We start from the raw sequence: 24389 nt of genomic DNA, 5'->3' as shown, positions 1-24389 counted from the left end.
TTATGTGACACTGAGCTTCCTTTCTTCTCATGTCTGCTATGCTAGTGCTATGGAACAACAGCAAATTAGGACATGATAAGATGAAGGAATTTTAATAAATATGGTTGTCTGGCTTCATCCATCAATATCCATTGACCAGTGCAAAGAAATGCCCCACCACAGAGTTCCTTGGACTCGATGCTCGGCTTTCTGCCTTGATGGCAATAGACCTTAACTGCATACATGTGTCCCTTTCTTTACCATGTCCAGTCAGAGTGTGACCAACTTTGGCAGACTAATATCACTGACTTTAATTGATTTTGACATTAGCCATTTGCTTCTTTATCAGTATCGAGATTTGTAACAGCTGATTAAGGAAAATTTGAAAATAAAGTGGAAATGGAAGAACACCCCTTATCCATGTCATGAGTGTTGATATTGCATGGTTTTCCCATCGAGGGTACTCTCCAACTTCACTGTTGGCAGAACAGCTCTTTGGATTGCAACAAACACTACAACCAATCTGAGCAGAGTTGTGGGGAGTGTAAAAAATAAATAACTACACACAACAAATGTATTTACTTTGTGTGTCTGAAAGCAAAAAAAGACAATATATCACCAAACATCAGTATTGTATTGGAATGGGTCTTACAAATGCTGTATCAGCCAGTCTCTACAAGTCATTAAATTACGGTTGTGGACTTCAGTCAAGTTCCTACAAGGACTAACAAATCATCTCACCTTGTCACTTACTAGTCAATGGAAACTGAGCCATGTATAAAATAACAAACATATGCACTGTCTTGATACAACTAAGATATACAGGCTGTGAAAAAGTTTTTCCAGATTTCTCATTTTTTGTGTATTTGTCATACTTACATGTTTCAGATCAATAAAAAGATGTTCATATCAAACAATGATAACTTGAGTTAATACAAAATGCAGTTTTTAAATAATGGTTTCAATTATTAAACAACAGAATCCAAATCTACTTGGCCTTCTGTGAAAAAATAACTGCCTCCTGAACCTGATAACTGGTTGTCAGGCTTTTGACATCCTGGATAAGTCGTCGATGCGCTCGTGGGATGATTCGCACGATGTGTTGTTATTTTGAGATTTTAGTCTTTTTACACAGGGCAAGGGCCAATAAAGGAAATCATCATTTAAAAACGATATTTTGTATTTACTCAGGTTATCTTTCTCTAATATAATCATTTAAATATATTATATTTAAGTGCTTTTTATATAGCACTGTATAAATCATTTTACGTCTTTGTTTTGATCTTACTACTACTACTGATTAATAAATATGCAAATAACATATTTAGTAAAGAACTTCATGTAAGCTGCATGCACCCTTACCGGACAACTCCCAGTCCAGGCCAGGCGAACTCGTTTATGTATCTGAGTGAGGGTGAACGTTTGTGTGTTTCCTCTCTGAAGTCTTCTCTGAGGGACATTGTGGAGCTCATTACAAATACCAGCTCTGTCATTTTCTCCACAATGGACTCAACATCCTCTTCCCGGGTCCCCAGAACTAGAAGGGAATGAGAAGTGAGAGTTGCATGTCTCCTAACTACTCAGGTGGTAGTTATCTGCTGATCGAACAGTCAGTGAATCGAGCCCTACCCGATAAAAAGTGTTTAGGCATAGATAAAAGCATTGCATAAATATGTATTGTGTGTCACATGTTATGCTGCATGTGACATCATTCATCATGACCGGTTTGGTGGTGGGTCAGTGATGATCTGGGGAGGCACAGACTTCTACTGGATAGCAACAGCAGCCTGAACACCAACTATTACTATGTCCTTTTCGTCAAATGATGTGGCATCCTTGGTACCCAGCCTGCATTTTCCCCCCACTGAGATCTGATGTGCTCTCTAATTGTTCTTCCCCCTCCCCCCTTTCCTTATTGAAGTGTATATTGTATATAAGTAAGAGCAGAATGTTGTAACGTGAACACAAGTTCATGTTACCTGCAGCTGTCAGGAGGGGACTGAAGCGTACGCAGGTGGCCTCGTCTTCAAGCTCCACCACATCTATTCCACTGGTGGGAACAAGTTCAGCCAGCTCTTCACCCAGCTACCCCAACAGAAAAAAAAATAGAAACAAAATACATATATATAATTCAGTTTGCTGAAGAAACAAGAAGGACAAGGGACCTATAGGAAAAGGTTCAGTTTAGACAAGCTCACAATTTAAACAATGTAAACTGGTACAAAGACAAAATATCAAATGTAGAAATTAAAAAATCTTTTTCTTTTAAAAAAATGTTGCTAGACAATATTGCATATAAAACAAAAAATGGCTGCAGCTCTAAATTTAGAAACATCCTGTCTCAGAGTGATGCTGAAAAACTAGTTCATACATTTATTACTTCTAGGCTGGACTACTGTAATTCATTATTACTGGTCTGTCCTAAGCCAAACCCCTGAAAAGCCTTCAAAATGCTGCTGTACTGTCAGGGACTAGAAACAGAGAGCAGATTTCACCCATTTTGGTTGCTGGCTGAAAGTGAAGGTGGTTCTTGGGGTATATAAAAGTAGATTGGGTTTTTTCAGGACCCTCTTCTGTGGAACCAGCTCCCAGTTTGGATTTAGGAGACCATGTTTACTTTTAAGATTAGGCTTAAACTGTTTGTTCTTGATAAAGCTTATAGTTAGTGCTGGATCAGGTGGCCATGTATCCTCACTTATTTATGCTCCAACAGACTTAGGCTGCTGGGGACTTCCTGTGTCGCAGCAGATGGCTGTCCCTCCCTGAGCCTGGCTCTGCTTGGGATTTCATACTGTTAAAATCCATTTTTTTCATTCCTAGTGTCAACAAGTGTTTGCCAATAGGGGCTCTTCTCACTTTTGGGGTTTTCTCTGTACTATTGTAAGGTCTTTACATTGCAATATAAGGCACCTTCAGGCGACTGTTGCCTGGTCTGATCAGTTTTAACTGTAAAAATCACAAATGATCGTGAGTAACTTGATCCTTGGCATCACTGATGGTATAAATACATTATAATAGTGTGTCAGGCATTTTTTGGCATGCTTTGATTACTAATATGAGGCACAGTTGTGCCGTGTCCTCAAATCTTTCAGTGACCTTTCTGTGTGGAGTCGTGCGTTTCCTCTGTGCCTCCACAGGTTCCTTTGGCTTCCGTCCACCAGAGGTGGGAATTAACAAAGTACAAATACTTTGTTACTGTACTTAAGTAAAATTTTCAGGTATCTGTACTTACATGAGTAGTTTTTTTCTGACCACATTTTACTTTTGCTCCCTACATTTTTAAACAAATATCAGTACTTTCTACTCCGTAAAACAGACTCGCTACTTTTGGTTTGACACATTTTAGGGGAGTTAGTTTTTGTTGCCACACACCGGAACGACCTCGGGTGTCCATACATTGAGGTTGTGGTACTTTGGCATCTAGCGAGTCCTACTGAAGAGGAATGAGCATAAAGGTAATGACTTTTCTTTAAGTGTCAGATCATTTCAAATGCAATTTCTCTACAGCTCAACAAACATCAGCAAACGCACAAACTGTTTGTGTGCAGTTTGTCTGTGTTGCTAGCTAAAGGTCCAGCTGCTATATTTCACAGGGAGAGAAAAAGAAAGAGTCAACTTCTCTCAGATAAGAAAGACGGGACAGGAGAGAGCTTAGATTTAAAGGTAAGGCCTGCTCAGTGGGATTTGATAAACAACACTTTTAAAGCTTACATGTGTGATGTTTACAGATATTTTATTTTGAAAAGGTCGAATGTAAGGCGGAAGGAAATTAGTAGAAGAAAGAACGAAAAAATGTTATAGGAACAAGTTAGCGCTGCAGACTGTATTGCCGCTGCAAGCCTGAGAATTAAAGAATGGAACTGAGAAATACTGAAGGTGTCATCATTAATGCTTGAGGCATGCAAACATTACAACATGCAAGTCCTCATGTTTTAAAATCAGATACTGGGTTTGCACATGTGACATTTTCATATTGTGAAACATCCTGCAAAACAAAGTAAGCTATACTAACTGTGCTATTTAAGGTTGCATGAAAATACTTGCTTAATAATAGTTTAGTGCAGGATAAACAGTTTAGTTTGTTGTACTGTGATGCAAAACCCCCCCGCAAAGAAACCCAGTGTGTGACTGGTGCACAGTGACTGTGGATTCATGGTCAGAGTTAGTTTACATCAAATGTAGCAGATTAATATGAATTTTAGCTGATGATCCTTAGATCCACTGACTGAATTCCACCTTGATACCAACTTCATACTATCTAGAAAAAAGCCACCATAAACAGTGTTGTGTCAGTGTAATGGATCTGCCAGGACAACTCATGAAACATCTGCTGATATGTTGTTGAATTAAGTCGTGAACATCCGCAAAGAGCACAGACTAATCTACTGGAGCTCACAATAGAAATGATTGTTAGTGATGATTCTTTTCCCCACACTGAGCCATTACAACCAGTTTTAGGGTTCCCCCAGTTCCTGAATCCACTTTAACCCCTGACTCTGTAAAGGCAAAGTGACCCTCTACAGTGTAGCAACAGAAAATAATATATTTTTGAAGTTAATATAGGACAAGGTTCAGTTAGCTTTGCACGAATAGAAACCTCCCCCAAAGAGCTACTTTCTGACTTTGAGTATATTTCACACCCAGTACTTTTTTACTTTTACTTAAGTAAAGAAGTTCAATCACTAATTCAGCTTTTACTGGAGTAGTTTTTAACAGCGGTATTTGTACTTCTACTTAAGTACAGAATGTCCTTACTGTTGCCACCTCTGCCTTTCACTTTTGTTCTGGAATGTTAACTGGAAATTGTAAATTGACTGTGGATGTGAAGTAGATACAGTGCTCAAAGTGTGTAGCACTATATGAATATGTGGTTAAAATGTGACTTGTAGGTAAGACAACTGAGCATTGTTTAAATGCACAGTTGTAGTCAATATGGGTATTGCCAAATTTGAGCGCTTCAGTGCTCGGGTAGAGTAGAAAAGTCCTATGTAAGAACCAGTCCATTTGCTCTTTACCATTTGTCCATCTGTTGATGACCACAGTGTCTAATGGGTTGTGTCAAAGCTCAAATCATCTGAAATTGGTTTCAAATATATCAATGAGTCCACTGTACTGAGATGACCTCCATAAATAGAACACATCTGGGATGTGTCATCATAGATGTCCATCAGAAAAGGCTGCAACAACTGTGTGATGTCAAGAACTCTGAGGAATGTTTTTCAGCATCTTGTTCAATTTCATTCACGAAGATTTAAGGAAACAGGGGTCCAACCCAGTAATAGCAAAGTGCTCAGTGAGTGCATGATGGACACAACACTTCCATGTCACCGTTCACATTTTCTGTTTTAACTGATGTTTTAGACACTTACATGGGATAGTAGATTGGAGCAGCTTTGACTAGCATAGACGCAAAATTGCAAGCTACAGTACATGTTAAAAAAAGAAGAACACTCACCCATCTGTTGAAGGCATCAAGGACCTCTTTTTCTCCAGCACAGAAACTCTCACTGGATGCTAAACACACAATACAGAAGGAAGCGAGATCGATATCTGTGTATGGTGATCTTATTGTTTGGATGTCACATCTCAGTCATTTTCATTTTGATAGTTGATTCTTCGCAAGAGCAACAATGCATGTAAAGACTGTATGCTTTGAAGGAGGGAAACTTTGTTCTATTTTTTAAGTGGTGTTGAGCAGGCTTTCACAGTTTTCCTTTGCCCATCAGCACCTTGTTATATCTAATTCACACAGAATAAAGGCAAAAAACACCTTTGAATACCAGACTTCAAAAAGTCAGGCAACTATTCCTGAAGATTAATTAAAGACATTATAAAATAGCAAGAGAGTTATAGAGAGTTCTGTTTTGCCTTATTTAGTGTATTTCAATGTTTTTCTATATTTTGAACTGTTATAATAAATTGCTCCAACTACTTCCTAATTGGCTATCAAAATATAAAGAAATAAGAAGAGGTGGGTCAAGACATTTTACAGTATCGCAAGTTCAATTCAGTTCAGTTGCTACAACTACACATGTTTCTTTTCCAGCTATTTATTAATGAGTGACTTATGTATATATATGTATATATTGTACTATTCTTAGTTAGCGTATTGTCTGTCTTGTTAATGTTGGTTTATGTTGGTTTATAATGGAGCACTGTAACAAAAAAAAAAATTTCCCCCAGGGATCAATAAAGTATTCTGATTCTGATTCAAGAGTTACATAGCGTTGTAGTTTATTAAAACAGAGGGCAACATTTTGGAGGACAGAGGAAGATTGATGCAGCAGGTCTACACCAGCAAGTAGAAGAAATGATGACGAAATGTCCCATTCCCAAGAAATGACAGTCCATTCATCATCCTCAAACTTTTCAACACCTTAATATCATTGCTAATGGGAGGTGAACTCAAATTTTTTTAAAATCACAATTTCCATACCACATCGCACATTCACATCCTCCATAGATGACCTGTTGATTGATAGACTGTAGCTTTCAAACACTGGCTGCTCAAGTCATTAGCTGGCAATATTTGCCTTGCTGTGCTCAAGTTTCATAATTATTCATCTGTCTTAAATACTGTCTTATCTTATCCTTAGTCTTTAATAGAACTTCTGATTTATTTTTGCATTTTGAGAGCATGAAAGTCTTACCAGTACTTTCTTCTTGGTTAAATTTGAATAGCACCACAGGAGAGTCTGATTCATCCTCAACCTGTAGGACAAACAAAGATACAGGTCAGGCATCCTTACTCACATCGTAACTTTTTAACATGGAGAAACAGTTAACATAAAATGAAAGGGTGCAGTGTAAACACATATTTAAGCATCAACGCTTGGTGTCCATGGTTTCTGAATGTATTATGTCTGTGGTAATGGATGGACATAGAGGTTCTGTATTACTTATCAAGTAATATCTGTATGGTGGTGGTAAAGTGAGTCCTTGTCTCACAGTATGAAGCAGCCAAATCAAAGCTCCAGCTTAGAGGATTTAGCTGGTCAAATAATATGGCCACTAAACGAACACTTTGACCAATAAAGAACTGGTTAAATGTTGGTTTAACTTGATGCCAGCTAGTTTTAACTGGAAACATGATGCCATCATGAATGGATGTATACTAAACAAATGAATAAAAAAATATAAGATGGACTGAAACACTCAGCTTTTAGTGTTTGCTGACGGCTTGGTCCAAAAAAGCAGTTTATATGCAAAACATCCTGAGGAGATATTTTGCATATAAATGCATTGGCTCCCTTTAGATCAGTGGTCCCCAACCTTTTTTGCACCACGGACCGATTTAATGTCAGACAATATTTTGACGGACCAGCCTTTACAGTGCCATGGATAAGTACAACAAAATAAAATGATAGGACCAAGACGAAAACTGTGGTATTTTGTAAATATAATAATAAACGTCAATTCACTGTGTAATTGTGTAACTTTATTAGCAGCGTCCTCCTAAAAATGCACCAACAACATTGAGAGTAACATCCTCCTCTCTGCCCCTTAATGCTCTCTGGTTGCTATGGTAACGCACAAATATTTCTTTCAAAATAAGACACACAACGACAACACGGGAAAAGACCCAGGGAAACCGAGTTAATGAACACCCAAGCCTCAATTCTTGCGGCCCGGTATCAAACAACTCATGGACCGGTACCGGTCCGTGGCCTGGGGGTTGGGAACCACTGCTTCAGGGCAACTAGTTCTAATGAGAACTTAATCAGTTCCCTGCAGGTCAAGTAGAACCAGTGGTCCATGGTTGCCATCAAATGATCATTATAGAACTCCGAGCAGCATTGCTCCAATATCACTGTAAAACCGTTTTTTAAAAGTCTGAACTGCACAGCTGGACAAAGCAGTTCTGAGAATATAACACTACATGCGTGTTTAATGTTAGAGACAAGCTTAGTGGACTAGCCAGAGTTCAATTAAACAGACAGTTGATCTCAGCACGTGGTACAAGTCATCTTTTGCTAAAACACAAAGACAGTGACATTCAGTTGATAGGTTAAGGCAAGCATCATGCCTGGGAACTGAACTGAAATGAAGGTTACTGTTTCTGCTTTTGATGTAAGGGTCATAATTAGTTCAAATATGCTTGGGTTGTTAAAGACACATTGTTCTTTTATCCAAGTGAAATTTCAAGGCATGGGTGAACCCCTTCAATCTGGCAGAACTGGCCATTCATTTTTATATTATCCAAGTTTTTCACACCTCCAAACTAGGGGCAGTAAGTAGATAGGGTTTTGTTCTCAGCTTGTATCTTCTTTTAAACAATAATAGCTATCATATTGCAAAACCAAGGATGCCTCAAGGAAAGCTCTGAGAATGTTAGTAAGTAGTAGAATTCATCTCAGTCCTTTATACAACATGCCTCATTCAGACCTATTCATAAAGGAACTTTTTTCTACACCTAAGTGCCTTTTACCTAATATTCACACACCTTACTTGCTCTACAGCAACCCCAAGGTTTAGAAGGACAAAGGTAAGGCTTTCAAAACTAAAAACATTGAACCAACTCTCAAGCAGTATGACGGTCTGGGGCTATTCTGCTGCTAGTGGTACTGATACATTGCACAAAGTCAGCTGAATAATGAAGAAAGGGGGCCTACCTTGAAAATCTTCAACTTGACTCCAATCAACAGCTAGACAATTGAAACTTACACACTAGGGTGTTCCAACAGGATAGTGATCCCAAACTCATATCAAAACTGTTTTTGGAATAACCAAAGCAGGCTAATATTAAGCTTCTGGCCTTTCTAATGCCCTGACCTCAGATTTGTCCATTATACTTAAAAGCTGTGTCTTTGCCAGAAAACCAAGCCATTAAAATGACATATTTATGTGTATGCATATATCTGAGCCCTTATGTGCACGTTTGATTAGAGGAAATATCCAATTAAAACCCAAGTTATTAAAGTTGTATGCTGCATAATCTCCCATCATGAAAAAAGAACAGTTCAAAGAAATAATTAAAAGCCCAAATTTATATGTAAACTCCTGACAACAACCCCATAACTGAGGATTATGCATCATGTTTAACAGCTGAAGAAATACCTTATTTACTACTTATTTCTGCAAGCTTAGTGGACTGAAAAAAGTTTTAGTTCTAGTAACATCAATACTCTTACATCGACATGTATTTAAGTGCCAAGTAAAGGCACGGGTGCATGACTCAATTATTTTTTTCAAATGCAACAACTCGAGTGTAGAGAGGCATTCTCTGAAGTACCTCAAAGAACATGCCTGAGTTATGAATAACATAAACAATTAAGAAGAAGTGGTCCATCCATTAGCCAATGAAGACTGTTGAGCTGATGTAGGTGAAGGGAAATGGTGATTAATAGTAAGAAGAAAATCAAAACAAGAAAAGGGAGGACAGAGGGGACTGGGGAAAGAGTAGAGAGGAAGATGGGCAGAGGCTTGGCCCCACGTACAATAGACAGCATGAGAGAACCCAGAACATCCTGCAGAGAAGCCCTGGAGATGGGTGGAATCGGCGACACCACACCCTGGAACCAAAGTAACCCACACTGACTATAACTACAGTTATACAAACATACAAAAAGGAAGTCTCTCTCTCTCTCTCTCTCTCACACACACATATGCCCATAGAGCTCATTAGCAGAACACTAAATGTTCACTGCATCTGTATAGACTGTGATTTTATGCTTCATATTGCTTTTACTTTCCCACGCTGTCAAACTCAATTCTGTCAACATCACTCTCTCAGAGTCATTTTCTTTCCAGCCTTATGAAAGTAATCAGCCTCTGTTCCACGTGTTTTAAATCTTATTGACCATTTGATCAAGTTGCCACAAATAACCACAATTTACGAAAAAGACTAGAATGAAGTCATGGACCCACTATTAATCAAGTGTGTCATCACATGAGCCAAAGTGTGAAAAAAGGTGTGGTTTATTGCCACCAAAAGTTTCAGGTGAGAACACCCTGTCATGCGAACTATGTGAACTTCTCGTTCAAACCATCTGTCTTACAAAACATGAACAGTGGTGTCCTCAAGTGAGTGACCTTTATCCTTTGAGTCTAGGTGTAGAGCTGAGCCTTGTCCTGTCAAGGTAGCTCTTCTATGTTTTGCTATCTGGCTGCTGTTGTTTCTCCAGTGTTGAGGTCTGTGCACTCCTTGCTGCATTGCACAGTATATAACTATTTCCCTTAGCTTTTTTTTTTTTTTTAGGGAGTTTTGTCGAGTACTTGTGTTGAGCCTTCCATCCTCCTCAAATCCAACAGCACAGGCCAGAAACAGAAAACGATTATCTTTTGTATCTTTCAAGATGAACTTTTTATTTCCACTGAGTTGATGTGAACAGCACAGGTTTTGACCCAAATATCATCCAACTATCTGTATCAGTCGCTAGATGTTATCACTTTGAAAGAGCCAAGAGCTTCCTCTAATGTAAAGGTTCGATATAGTGGGTCATACTGGGGAGCCCATGGCACATTCATGCTTTTGTCTATAGAAATCCTCGTACTTAAAATATGTGGCAGTAAGGCAGAGGGCTAACAGTGTGCAAATCTGATCAGGGATAAAGCTGGTGTGTTGTGTAAGGAGCTGTCTTGCTGTATTTGCCTTTATTTGACAGTCTGCACTGCCTCTGTTGTGGTTATACAAGTAAAAAGTGAGACACCATGAATTCATCTGGATTTTTGTTTGCTGGTGAAGTAGAATTTTTTAATGTGATAGGTGTTCTGCCACCAAGGAGCTGCCTCAGTGATGGATGAGTCACCTTCCTCATCCTCCTCCTCTACTTCCTCTATTATATATCACTGGGATTAAGAAGGTCCGTAAAAAGTATTCCGTTTACTGTCTAACAATATACTTATTTGAAGTCAGGAGCACTCCACCCTGTCATGGGAGCTATGTGAACTTCTGCACTATACACAGTGTGGTCCGGTGTCCACCATCCGGTTACCACCATGACAGGTGGTTTGTGGCTGCAGCCCAGTGCAGCAGCCTCAGCAACAGAGGTGCTGCACATGATTCATTTGAACTCAATGTCCCTAGTCTCCCTTGGAATGCCACCTCTCCCTTTAGAAGCTCTGCCTAAGGTGCAAATTGAAGATCTCGGGACCAGGGCCTCTGCTCGGCATTCCCAGACCACCCTCACTATATGTTTAGGTGTGCCAGGTCTGTCCAGCATCCTCCCCCACCACTGATGTTGAGTTGGATTAGGTGGTGGGGGAGAATGCTGATCAGTTGACAGCTCAGCTCAGCCCCTCTCTTGGACACCCAGGTGTCCAAGAGGGTCCTGGTGCCACATGTACTCATGGACACCTTTAGGTTCTAACACGGTATTTGTTATGGACAAAGTGTGGTTTGCACAAGAGTCCAGTAACAGAACATCACTCAGGTTCAGATTAGGCAGGCCATTCCTCTTAGTCACGCCCCTTCCTCAGGTCTCACTGAGTCCCCAGGTGAAGCACTCTCAAGCACCCCACCAAGGGTTTTCAAGGCCGGGTACTGTGAACTGTCATTTGGTGCATAAATGAGCTAACCCCCCTCGTCCACTGGAAAAACCTCCAATATACAGGCAGCAAGGTGAGGGGATACCAAGATACCCACCCGAGCCCACTGCCTCTCACAAAGGGCAACTCCAGACTGGGACATAGTCCAGCCCTCTTCAGGAGACTGGTTCCAGAGCCTAAATCCTGTGTTGAGGTGAGTCCAACTATATCTAGTCATTATCTCTCAACCTCACACACTAGCTCAGGCTCTTTCCCCACCAGAGAGGTGGGGAAAGAGCATCCTGCAGGTGGTAAGCATACAGGAGTGTGGACCCATGTCCCTTCTTCAGGCTGCACCCAGCCAGGCCCCATGGGTTGAGGCCTGGCCCCCAGGCGCTCTCCCTCAGCTCCCCTGCACGGGCTTGGCTTCAGGTTGGGGGTCCAGTAACTCCATCCTGGGAAGGGTGAACGGTTCCCTTGATCTTACACTCATACGGGTCTTCTGTAATGCTCTTTGTCTGGCCCCTCACCCAGGACCAATTTGCCAAGGAAGACCCTACCAGGAGGCAAAAGCCGCCTGACAACTAGCCCGTGGAATACACAAAACCATCTTCATGTTGGGGGTCACTAATCACATCCTTCAATAATGACTCATGCCACTTACCTGTGTGGCACCTCGCATTGTGCATTATGAATATTCCACATTATATTCCAAACAAACAAAGAAGAAGAACATTAAAACAAATCAGTGTTTAATATGTTACAAAAAAGTTGAAATATGACAAATTCATATCCAAACAACTAATAACTTGCGAATGGAAAGTGTCACGACAAGACTTCCGTCTCTCTAGCAACCTTCTCCACCTTATGTGGTGTTCCCAGGCCAACCGAGAGACATAATTTCTCTCCAGCATGTCCTGTATCTATCCCCTCGGTGGGACATGGCCAGCCTGAACACCTTACCTAGGATGTGACTGCCTCAGCTGGCTTTTTTGATGTGGTGGAGTAGCAGCTCTACTTGGGGCCCCTCCTGAATCACTCAACTCCTCACACTATTGCCAAGGGAGAGCCCATCCACCTTTAAAAAAGCTCATATCGGCTTCTATCCACATTCTCATTGTGTTGTCTTTAAAAGAACTAACAACAATAGTGTTAACAAAAAGATCAGACTTTTCAACAACAATGCAGAGAGCTGCATAACATTTATGACACAGCTATTTACCCAAACTGACCATCAGTTAAAATTAACAATGAGATTAAACAACTAGTATGTGTGACCATAGCAACGATCAGATATCTAGTCAACTAGTCATGTACAATCCTACTGTGCATCCTAATATTTAATTTATCCCTTACTTTTGTCTTATTCAAATGTTACTGGCAATTTATGTCACATTTAAAAATATATATATTTTATTCAGTTCTGAGCTAATAAGATTCAAAGGTTGCTTCCAATTTTCAGCATTTCAGCATTCAGGATTTCAGCAGATCCCAAGATATATATATTTTGTTTAAATCACACATTTTACAAATAATTATTATACATAAAAACCTGGCCCTAATACACCATAATAGGGATGGACCGATCCGATATTACGTATCGGTCTGATACTGACCTAAATTACTGGATCGGATATCGGAGAGAAATAAAAAAATGTAATCCGATCCATTAAATATCAGGAAAGCATCTCACAAAGCTTGCGACACGGCGTAACTCAGCGGCTGTGGTCTGCGAGACCTGTCGGCGGTCTGGTTGAGCATTTGGAGCCTCGCTACCAAACCGGCATTTCATCTCGGAGAAAGTTATCCCAGCGAGAAGTAAAGAAAGTGTGTAAGTTCATCTCTGAATGTTAGTAAAGCATTCCCACGTTAAGCTTAACAACTGATATATGGAGCGACTGCCTCTTCTCTCTCCCTCCCTCTCCTGTTGCTACTGCAATCATGAAACTGATCAATGATCAGCTGATCGGCTTTTCTCTCTTGTTTGTTTTTGGCCCACTTTGCACCAGAAAGAGGAAACCAGCGGCTAAACAACAGCAGCATGTTTAAGCTTGATAAACTGCTGTTAGATTTTATTTAATATTACTTTCCACACCAGGATCCTTTTCTACGTAGCTGACGGCTGGTAACTGTGCAGGGGCGGGTCTAGCAAAGTTTAGCCAGGGGGGCAGTTAGGCCATTAACAGGGAAAGGGGGGCACAAAGACATACTTTTCTTTCTTATTCTCATTTAAAATGTCTGGCTTTTAATAAATAATTATCTGAATCTTACACCCAAAGTTTTTTATCTGATGTAAAAGAATATAGAAGTCCATTACTGTATATAGTAACTATAAAGTCTAATATATCCTAGTAAGCTACAGTACTTTTTCCTTTGAGAAGGTACCATCTGTGCAGTCTGCAATTCTGTTGAAGAGAGATGTTGAATCTATTTAATTACTCTTGAAAATAATTGATTTCTGTGCAATTTCTTTCACACTGCATCAAAATAAAGTTGATTACGTTGATTAAGCATCATGAGGTGGAGGGTGGGGTGTGGCTCCCTATGTTTTTTTCTTTTGCTGGGAGTTGGCAGCCCTATTAGTTAGGCTGCTAAATTTTTCTGCTAAGTACTCTTTAAAATACCAGAATAGGGAGGATGGTGCAGGTTTAAGTTTATTAGATTGATCAGTATTGCTGAACTATGAAATATTTTGGGTGCAGTGTATTATTTGCATACAGGTATAACTAAATAGCTTTAGTGTTTTTTTTATTAAACTTGAGTATGAACTTATACAAAATGCAGCAAGATAAAAAAAAAAAACAGTTTTATTGATTAAAAAATACACTTTATCGGATTCATATCGGTATCGGCAGATATCTAAATTTATGATATCGGTATTGTGTCGGACATAAAAAAGTGGTATCGTGCCATCTCTACACCATAATACACACCCATCTTCACATCTTTCATCTTAAAAGGTATTTTGTAATCCTGTTGATATTTACGGCTCATCTTGGACAATTTTTGTCACACACTAATTTAAATACTTTAACAAACTATTACTTCAGCAAATGATATTCAGTTTCATCATTGCACACTGCAAAATTGTGGCGTTTTTTTTTTTTTTTGTTTGCTTGTTGCGTTGGGTTTTTTACTGAGGTGCATCTGGATATTTTGTAATCAGTTGCTAAAAACGAATTCCTTCATATTCATTAACATTACTCGTAGAAGCCATCCTTCATTTTGAGCTAAGTCTGCACATTTTAGTATGGTACACATCATGATTAATTTCAGAACATGAAAAATTCACCTACCAATGTTTTGATACAGGTTAGAGATTGTACTTTCTGAAGGAACAGCTGGCTCTAGGAGGGAGACAAAAAGAAGTCAAATGTGCAAACATGTCATGCATTCATTCCTGAAATAAATGTAAACTTTTAACCAATCGCCTTAGGACCCTCTTCCTGTAAACAGACAGTTGATTCAAGCGAGCAGTTGTTTCAAGAGCAGACAGTAAATCACTGTGATTGCAAAGCCATCATTGCAAAGCCATTGCAAAGCAATCATGTGTGTAATCATGCACACAAAATGATGGCTTCTTTGTGTTCTACACATGGAGGTTGTTGATATGGGGAGGAATGAAAACGAATTATTGGTTCTTTTACTAGTTAGCTAACATAAACTAATGTTAGTCTATTGAACCAATGAACCGATCTTGTGACATATAACATTCTGTACTGACAGAAGACTCAATACTGAATCACAGGCTCCTCCATGGTCCTGAAACTGTACAATGGCTATGCAAAATAAAGGGCATTGGTTGTAACTGTGTTTTCTGCTTTGACAAACCAATAAGGCAGTCTTTAAGATGACGCGTTGACATTTTATATAGGAAATGTAGCTATGTACATATCCTAGACATATTTCCTATATTAGTAATCCTCACCAGAGTAGTAGCGTGTTTTATCTTCTGAACAATTCCATTGTGACCAAGGTACTGTAGGGACAGCCAGAGAGGCAGTGCCCGTAGCTTCTCCACAGGGTGGCTGGAAGTTAAACCTGCTGCCAGAGACTGGGAGACACAGTACAGAGACGCAGAGCAATGAGGGAGTTGCACAAACATAATTCCCAAGACCCCACTGGATCACCAAAAGATGTCACAAAAGTGATCACAATATGCACTCTTTCAGTTTCTCTGAAAATGATGTCAGCCCACCAGTGCAGGGTCTTCATGTCTGTAGAGGGTGACAGCAGTCACAGCCGGCAGTCCTAGCCACGGACCTGGTGTCAGTGTCATACTGTCACTTCTGGTGGCTGCCTGCAGAGACATGAAAGACCAATACCGATACACAGAACTTACATTAACACTTACAAGAATGGCGCATACATTGGAGGCTGTGGGAAGGAGAGAATCAAGTGCTCTTATTTCTGTTGAGTTTCTAAACTTTCACTTGTATCTTCAAAACAAATTAAAGGAACACTTTTAATCAGTGAAGAATCAAGACATTCAAACTTTTGGGATATATCTGGTAAGTAGTAAAAGGGGTTGGTCATCAGTTTCAACTGCTCTAGTGTTAATGAACACAAGTGCACTAGAGGGGCGACAATGAGACAACCGCCAAAGCTGACTGTTTTACATTTGACTGGGGTCAGTGTCACTACTGGCAGCATGAGATGGTATCTGGATCCTATGGAGGTCCCACAGGTAGTCCAACACCTCCAATTGCCAAAAGATTGTCATAGAAGGTAGTACTGGTAACAGTAAAGTGCCCAATATCCTCTAGTTTGCCCTGTGCTCACTGCCTGGCAACATGGATCCTAACTGGCATTTACCATAGGACACAAGAACGGGAATCCGGTAAAAAAAATTTTTTTATTAAGTCCTGATATGTAAAACCTTTGAATTTCAATGGAGTGTGCTTTCTTTTTTTACAGTTGTAGTATAACCCCATATTGGATAGATTTTAATATAAGTTTACCATGATAGAAGAGGTGACCTGACCCAGTGCTAGGGTTGCCAGATTAACCCTGAAAAAGAAAACACATAATCAGCTAACATTACAGCAGCGATGTAAATTTAAAAAAAAAACAACTCCACTTTTTCTTCAAGAATTAGTGGCAAAGAGCAGTGCAAACCAAGCTTTTGCTATAATTGTACAGGTAAGAAAATGGATGAAGACAAGAGAGTTAGACATAATTGGGATCACGTCAATACACAGCTAGATTTCTGGAACCGGTCTCCTGAAGAAGAGCTCAATTTTGTTCTTTTGAAGTTGTCTTTGGTGAGAGGCAGCAGGCAGGGGTGGTTTGGTTTGGTTAGGCCACGAATATAGGCTTTCAGTCTGCCTCAAAGCAATTCTGGCAAACCATCAGGGGGAAGTGTTGCTCTACTTACCTGTCTATTTTTTGCAGATGACGTGGTTATGTTAGCCTCACTAGGCAAAGACTGGAGAACCTCCAAGTCTTAGGCCATGGTTCTCAGCTGGAAAAGGATGGAGTACCCTGTCTAGGTTTCTGGGGCTTTATTCAAGAGTAAGGAGGGAGTTGAGTGAGAGACAGATAGCAGAATTGTACTGATTGACTATGGTGAAGAGTGAGCTGAATGTGAAAGTAAAGATGACAATTCACTGATTGAGCGACTCTCTTCCCTTTGATATGTCCTTGAGCTCTGGGTATTGACTGAAATGATGATATTGCAAATACAAGAAGTGGAAATTAGTTTTCTTAGAAATGTAGTTGAGCTCTTCCTTGGAGAAAGGGCTAGTGATAAAGAGCTCGTCCATTGAGAAGGGGCTTAGAGTGTGGAGAGCAAGGAGCAGTTGGGGTGATTTGAACGTATGACTGGGACGGCTCACTGATGTCAAATGTTTCACACATGTCCGTGAAGGTTCACAGTCATCCAGGTCATGGTAGTCTATGCCCAGAGTCAGGTCTGAGCATATCTGCTTAGACTGCTGCCTCAACAATAACCCACATAACCTGACAGATAGTGTTCGGATTGATCCAAACAAATTGGCTTCTTTTTTTTCAGCTGCTTGGCAGCAACCAAGTATCATTTTCGAGCCACCATAATATCACAGAAGCTGGGTCATCGAAAATGTACTTTGCATGAATATAAAATCAGTCTAAACATCCATTTGAAATTGTTTTGTTTTTGCAATCCATCTATTTTAGAGGTTGACAGGAGCTACCCACCCCTCTACATGAAGCCACATGTTGTACTGATCACACAGTTCCTTCAGTCGACCTAACTTGTCTGTGTGCCCTGCTCCAGGGGTACCTGAAAAATTAAAATAATGGATAAGTGGAAGAGAATGGATGGTTGGATGAATGGAAATATACCAAAAACATATAATTAAGTCACTGAAGTTCATATTCAAAATGCAGAGTATTCTCTGCATTCTGAATTGCTGTTTTACCATCAAATGTATCATCTTTAACTCTTTAAGCACAGACATATATAAAGTGCAATGTATAAACTGTGACTGTCATTTACCTGCATTGGCAATCAGCAACAAAGGAAGCTTCCCTGCATTTATGTCCTCTTTGATGAGTTTTTCCAACAGGGCAACATCCTGACGATGACAAAAAGGATCCAAGCCAAAATAGTTTTTATCTAAACTACCTGACAGATAGGTGTATGTGTTTTTCTAATCTGTGTTCTCCTACCATTTGGTGTTGGGATCCAAAGAGGGTGTTGCATGGCACTGTGCACAAACTGGAGAGAGGCAGGCCAAGCTAATGATACAAACACTGGCATGAAAATCACTATCTATTGTGTATTCAACTGGATGAAGTACAAGAGATCCTATATAATGGTAATACTGTCCTTCCCCCCCCCCCAAAAAAAAACAAAAAAAAAACAAAGGAAAAATGAAGGAAAAAGTCTGAAGTGTATAAGTTACAATATTATTATTTCAGGTTTGATTTAAAAAAAAAAGTGGAATCAAAGGATAAAAGCAGTGTCATCTCTGGTGCCTTTCCCCTCGAAGCAATCATGCTAGGTAAACACATTGTTACATACATTGACAAAAAATGTATGATTAATCACCCCAAAACTAAAGGAATAGTGCTCTACTTCTAAAATTAGTTGGTAGTGTAGGATTGGATCTGCCATTACCGTGACTTTAGGTGTATTCCTATAAAGTATTTACACACGCCTTTTTTAAAGCTCGTGTGTCCCAGCCATCCTACCTGGCTGCACAGATGCTGTCCGAGACCAGGCCTGCAGGAGGCACTCTGATAGATGACTGGCTGCCTGGTGTTTAGGACCACATAACCCTCAGTGGCATATTCTTCATAGCGAGCGTTGATAACGAGCCGGCACACTTTTACAAGGCCATCCCTGTCATCCTCATGAAAGCAGGTAGACCCATTCTCATACCTGAGGAACAGATGAGCAGCATGGACGGTTGGACAGTGCAAAAGGATTAAAGTAATAGTCCAAATAAGCAAATTTCATTATGAGAAATATTTCTGTTGTTTTGATTCAGCAATGCGCCCCAGGGCAGCTGTGGCAACAATGTAGCTTGCCATCACCAGTGTGTGAATGTGTGGATGACTGAATGTAGTGTAAAGTGCTTTGGGCTCCTTAGGGACTAAGTAAAGCGCTATACAAATACAGGCCATTTATGACGCTATGAGAAAGACTTGATAAAGCCAGGTTAGGATGAGAACACTTTGAGAGTGTTCATTGAGAAATATAGAAAAGGCGATAAAGAGCTGCACTGTGCTGTTGTAGATCTAGAGAAAGCATACGATAGGGTGCCAAGAGAGCAACTGTGGCAGTACATGAGGAAGTCAGTAGTGGCAGAGACGTATATATGAGGCCGGTACAGGACATGAAATGAGGACAGCAACACAGTGCTGAGATGTCTAGTGTTACAGATGGGTTCAAGATGCGAGTGGGATTACATCAACAATCAGTTCTGAGCCCCTTCTTGCTTTCACTGGTGATGGATAGGTTAACACTTGAGGTCAGGCCGGAGTCTCTGCGGTGTTCGCAGATGTATAAGAGAGCGTGGAATGGTAGAGATAAAGTCAATAGAAACAAGACAAATATATGCGTGTGAATGAGAGGGAGACAGGTATAAGAGTGAAGCTGGATGAGTTTAAATACCCGTGGATAACCAACCGAAGCAATAGACAGTGCACAAGAGAGGTGAAGCAGGGAGTGCAGGGAGGGTTGACTCGATGGAGACGAGTGAAGAACTGTTAAAAATTAGATGCTAAATATAACGGCAGTATATTAGGACTCTGTTCTATATTGGCATATTTTTAAGATTTTATTTTAAAAAATAGCAAGCTCATTTGCATGAAGAGGGGAGCTGGAAAGGTGGCCTCCAAAACATAATGTAGAGGTGCCCCTGGTGCCTTCCTCGTCAGGCCTTGCAAAATCAAAACTTGCTTTGTAGAAACAATATCAATTCAAACAATACTTCTTATTCTTCTGTAAATATTTCATGAAGTCTGTAGCGAAAAGGAATTGGTCCTGTTATTATCAGTCTGAAGAAGTCACCAAGTCAGCATGTTTGTAGACCTCATTTTCAGAAATCTTTTAATAATTAAGACAAGATGTCATATGGCATGTGCATGATGGTGATTTCCACAGACACACAGCTGCAGGGTCATACCTGAAGAGCCTGCAGAGCCACAGGGTGGTGTCAGACTGGATCCGAGTGGTCAGCTTTCGCAGTTGTTCTTTGTCCATCATTGAGATGTAGGCTGCCAGGCTGTGACCCAGCAATGCCATCTGACCGTGTTCACCCACATTCTGCATCCTGTTGAACACAGCACTTTCTGATGAGCCTTTTCTGATTAGCCTTGTGCGGACTATTATTGTGAAATGGCGGTATGTAAATAAAACTGACTTACTTCTGACTGGGTTTATCCTCTTCATCCTCCTCTTCATGAATAAGGTTATGAACCAGGCGCAGTACAGTGGCAACATCCTGACCACTGCACAGGAGACATGAGGAACAGTTCTCACAGTTCATATCAAATGTACTATAATGTACTGAAGTGAGTGGAGCAAAATCTAAAAGTCCAACAACAAAGCGTTCCCTGTCAGCTTCTCTCTATCCCTCCCTTTATATTCACTTTGAAACTTGTTGAGAAGTAGGACTTATCTTTGCCTATTCAGAAAATATTCTGCCGTCTCTCGTTTCCAGTGCTGATTCACTGGTATTGCTGGTATCAGTTCAGTGACTTCAAAAAAAATAAAATTTAAATCAGGATGCACAAGTTTAAATGTATTTTTTTCTCTGATCCACACAGACTCAACACTGATAAATGGAGTGCATCTGGAAAGTATTCCCAGTGCTTGATTTGTTTCACATTTAACCATGCTACAGCCTTTCTCTAAAATGGATTACATGTTTTCCGCACACAAAAGATGTCTCTGTACATTCCTGCATCGTTCCTGCTGCCCCACAGCATGATGCTGCCACCACCATACTTCACTGCAGGGATGGTTTTGGCAAAGTGTCGAGCAGTGCCTGGTTTCCTCCAGTCAGGCTGTCATGTGTATTTTACTGAGGCTTGGGTTCCATCTGCCCCCTCTACCATACAGACCTGACTGGCAACAGAAATGGCTATCCTCCTGGAAGGTTCTCATTTCTCTACATAGCAATGCTGGAGCTCTGTCAGAGGTCCAGCTGTAGGAAGAGTCCTGCTGGCTCCAAACTCCTTCATCATGGAGGCCACTGTGCTCATTAGGGCCTTTAATACTGCAGAACTTTTCTGTAGCCTTTCCCAGATCTGTGCTTTGATACAATCCTGTCTTAGAGGTCCTCACACAACACACTGGACTTTATGGCTCAGTTTGTGCTCTGATATGGGACCTTATACTGACAGGGGTGAGCGTTTCCAAATCATGTCCAGTTAACTGAATTTATAACAGGTGGACTCGAATGACAAAGGCAGTGAATATTTATGTTGTTTTTTTATTTTTAAGAAATTTGCAACAATTTCAAGCAATTTTTTTTCACATTGTCATTATGTATAGAGGTTTACATTACTACATTTTAATACATACATCTCATAAGGGTAACACGATAAAATGTGGAACAAGTGAAGCACTGTGAATTCTTAACAAACGCAGTATTGTGAAAAAAGAGGATTCCATGTTCTTTCTCCCACATTAACAAGACAATTAGAATTTACTTCTGTATATCACAACTGCCAAGAAAACAATCTTCAACCTGAACTGCCTGTGTGTGAATATGAGTGTATGTGTTTTTGTCGTGTGTGTGTGTGTGCCTTACTCTCCCTGAAGGGGTCCAGGGATGCAGCTTCTGCTGAAATGCTGTCTCTCTGTTGCTGCCTCCGGCTCTCTAAATAAACAAACAGATTTTGCAAAGTGTTACTTCGCTTTCCGTGTTGTAATATTCTGCCCTGCAGTTGACTGTACTCTGTATCTTAAAAATAAAGGTAATTCAGATATGAAGTAGTTTTATATCTTTTTATTATGGCATTAAATGTCAATACAAACACGTTTTAGTGCAGCAGTAGGTTTGTGTAAGTGCAGTTATCATTTTACAGCCCAGCAGCTCAACATTATGATGAGTTTCCAATGTCCACAATTAAACTTTCAAACCCAAAACAAGAATCTACCTCTCTATATTCCAATAACTCAGACTTGTATGTTGCGGTCCCATAATGCATTGCATTGGTGAGGTCACAATCCCTAACTCAAGATAATTGCTTGGTAGTTTGCTGATATTATTTTGTACCTGCAGTGTGATGAACTCTTACCTCTGTTCCTCTCCCAGGAACCTCATGGCTTCACTCAGATTTTTTCCCACTTGATCCAACGTGGAGTCCACCATATTCTTTAATATGCGAGTGCTCGCTGGAAGAGATTTAAAAACACTGACATTTTATAATCATCATTACTGTTTCAATTTCACTTGTGTGACAAATTTCATTCACTGAACGTGCACATGTACATTCAAGCACACTGATTTTCTGCAGACTGTACAACATGGTGGAGGTTCCAGTGGTGTTATGAATGTTGTCAAACAGATGGACTGGCACTTCTATAGCTATTACTTGTATAGTTTTGGAATCAAGAAACCAAGAAAACGATTCCTGAAAATTACCAAAGGACAAGAGCGTTTGCCTGCTCAGTGTGTTAACAAATAAATGCTGTCCTTTTGTGTTTACACGCTTCAATAAATCGCTGCGTCTAAGCAAAATATAAAGAACTACTTTATGCCATAGGGAAATGGATAAATGATCTATTCTACTAAAAGAAATTGGGTTCAAATTAAAAAGTTTGAAAAGAAACATGCAAAGACTGGGATGGGGATTGTTCCAGCCATGTCATAGCACTACCAGTAGTGTAGTGTAATGTAAACCACAGTGGAAGCTTTTATAAAGTTCAAAAATATCCTAACACATTTATATTATTTACATACTATCTCACAGCTGATTGTAATGACAGAAATTACACATGTATTCCTGGGATTCATTTTCATTTTCATGTCTCTGACAGAAGACATAAAATACTTTAGATTCCACAAGTGCAGCATTACAGTGATTACAAATGCAACAAATAGCTACTGTGATTCTTAATTAATCTTGTCATTACCTTCTTGATGAACTATTTAATTCTATTAAATATTAAGAAACACTGAAAAATGCTGCCCGATAGCTCACAGTAACACATTGTGATAGCTTCTCTAATTAAACCAGCAGCCACTTCACTAACACTTGTAAATAAGAGATATCTATTGTTATAGAGTACATACATAATAAATGAATAATATGGGGGTTACAATCCAATGTACTGTATACACATCATTACATGCAAATTCATCTTGTCTCTGTAACACAATAAAAACCACAGGGGTATAGTGAGGACTAAGATTTGAGAAAAAGACTTTCGCAAAGTGAAAATATGTTTGAAGCACAGACTTTCAGCTTTCATTTAATAGGTTTTTCTTAAAGAGTACTGCATTAAATGTTTAGCAATTACAGCCACGTTTATACACCGTTTCTCATTGGACATTGTCAGTCATTGCACAACTGACTGACAAACAGATCAATGACGAGGTGAGGCCCATTCCCTTTTATTCCATGACAGATTAACCAGAGAGTTTAATCCAGCTACTGAATATTTGGCAGCTGTTCACTGTAACTCTGAGGTTATGTACTTGACAGGCTTACATTTCATTGGTAAAATACAGTAGAGCATTCAAATGTGTGTGGACTATCTGAACTTCACTGTGTTTACTCTGCACAGCTGCTGCACAAAACACACTTTTATGAGCCTAATGTTTGAAACATTACTGCAGAGATACAGATGGAGGTGTGCCCACATCAAACACCAACATTAATATGTTACTAATGTCATATTTTTCAAATATATTACCAGTATATATATAAAACTGCTAATTGTGACCTAAATACCAAAGAGAAATATACCATCTATTAAGTCATCTCCTCCCAGTCAGACACGTCTGAAACACCTCACTTAGCAGTCAGCCAGGATGCATCACATTCAGATGGCCAAACTACCTCAGCCGTGGTTAAGATGCAGCAGGTGGTTTTCTGATCTCTCTTCACTTATCTGAAGAGAGCCAGACAGTCCCTTTTGGAGAAAGCTCATTTATACCACTTTTATCCATGATGTCATTCTTTTGGTCATGGCTAGTGGCCACAGGTGAAGATAGTAAGGTAAAGAGGCACAATCACACGTCATCCACTCACCCCGAATCAATTTTTCACGAGAGACCCTGCCAGATGCATTGTACCACGTAAACACAGCTACTGAAATCACATGCGTTTATGAGGAAATGCTCCACAAAGGGGATTTCATACAGTATACGAAAACAAGATAATGTTTGAATATTGTGCATTATTACATTATTGTGTTCAATTAAAAAGAAAAAATAATCACAAAAACGATTAATTATCAATAAACATAGAAGCATAGAAAGCCCTAAATCAAATCCATA

At 39.8% G+C, this 24389-nt stretch overlaps 1 protein-coding gene across 1 annotated transcript in view; it reads right to left on the bottom strand.

The window, feature by feature from the left end:
• The window catches only part of pdxdc1 (pyridoxal-dependent decarboxylase domain containing 1), a 34910-nt gene that overhangs the window by 8559 nt on the left and 1962 nt on the right, over positions 1 to 24389 (bottom strand). The window contains exons 3-18 of the mRNA XM_085351347.1: positions 22183 to 22279; positions 21693 to 21761; positions 20302 to 20385; positions 20061 to 20207; positions 18622 to 18811; positions 18097 to 18165; positions 17924 to 18002; positions 17623 to 17707; positions 16407 to 16455; positions 15644 to 15745; positions 15374 to 15499; positions 14742 to 14792; positions 6630 to 6690; positions 5435 to 5493; positions 1959 to 2064; positions 1342 to 1516 (exon numbers count right to left, since the gene is read on the bottom strand). Of these exons, the coding sequence (XP_085207473.1) occupies positions 1342 to 1516; positions 1959 to 2064; positions 5435 to 5493; positions 6630 to 6690; positions 14742 to 14792; positions 15374 to 15499; positions 15644 to 15745; positions 16407 to 16455; positions 17623 to 17707; positions 17924 to 18002; positions 18097 to 18165; positions 18622 to 18811; positions 20061 to 20207; positions 20302 to 20385; positions 21693 to 21761; positions 22183 to 22256 (1526 nt within the window). The 5' untranslated portion in view covers positions 22257 to 22279. The remainder of the gene's footprint in view (positions 1 to 1341; positions 1517 to 1958; positions 2065 to 5434; positions 5494 to 6629; positions 6691 to 14741; positions 14793 to 15373; positions 15500 to 15643; positions 15746 to 16406; positions 16456 to 17622; positions 17708 to 17923; positions 18003 to 18096; positions 18166 to 18621; positions 18812 to 20060; positions 20208 to 20301; positions 20386 to 21692; positions 21762 to 22182; positions 22280 to 24389) is intronic.

The sequence above is a fragment of the Diplotaxodon limnothrissa genome, linkage group LG4, assembly GCF_057381915.1.
Source record: "Diplotaxodon limnothrissa isolate DT_005_m linkage group LG4, D_limnothrissa_male_GT1.1, whole genome shotgun sequence".
Lineage (NCBI taxonomy): Eukaryota > Metazoa > Chordata > Actinopteri > Cichliformes > Cichlidae > Diplotaxodon > Diplotaxodon limnothrissa.
This window is presented reverse-complemented; position numbering and strand designations above follow the sequence as displayed.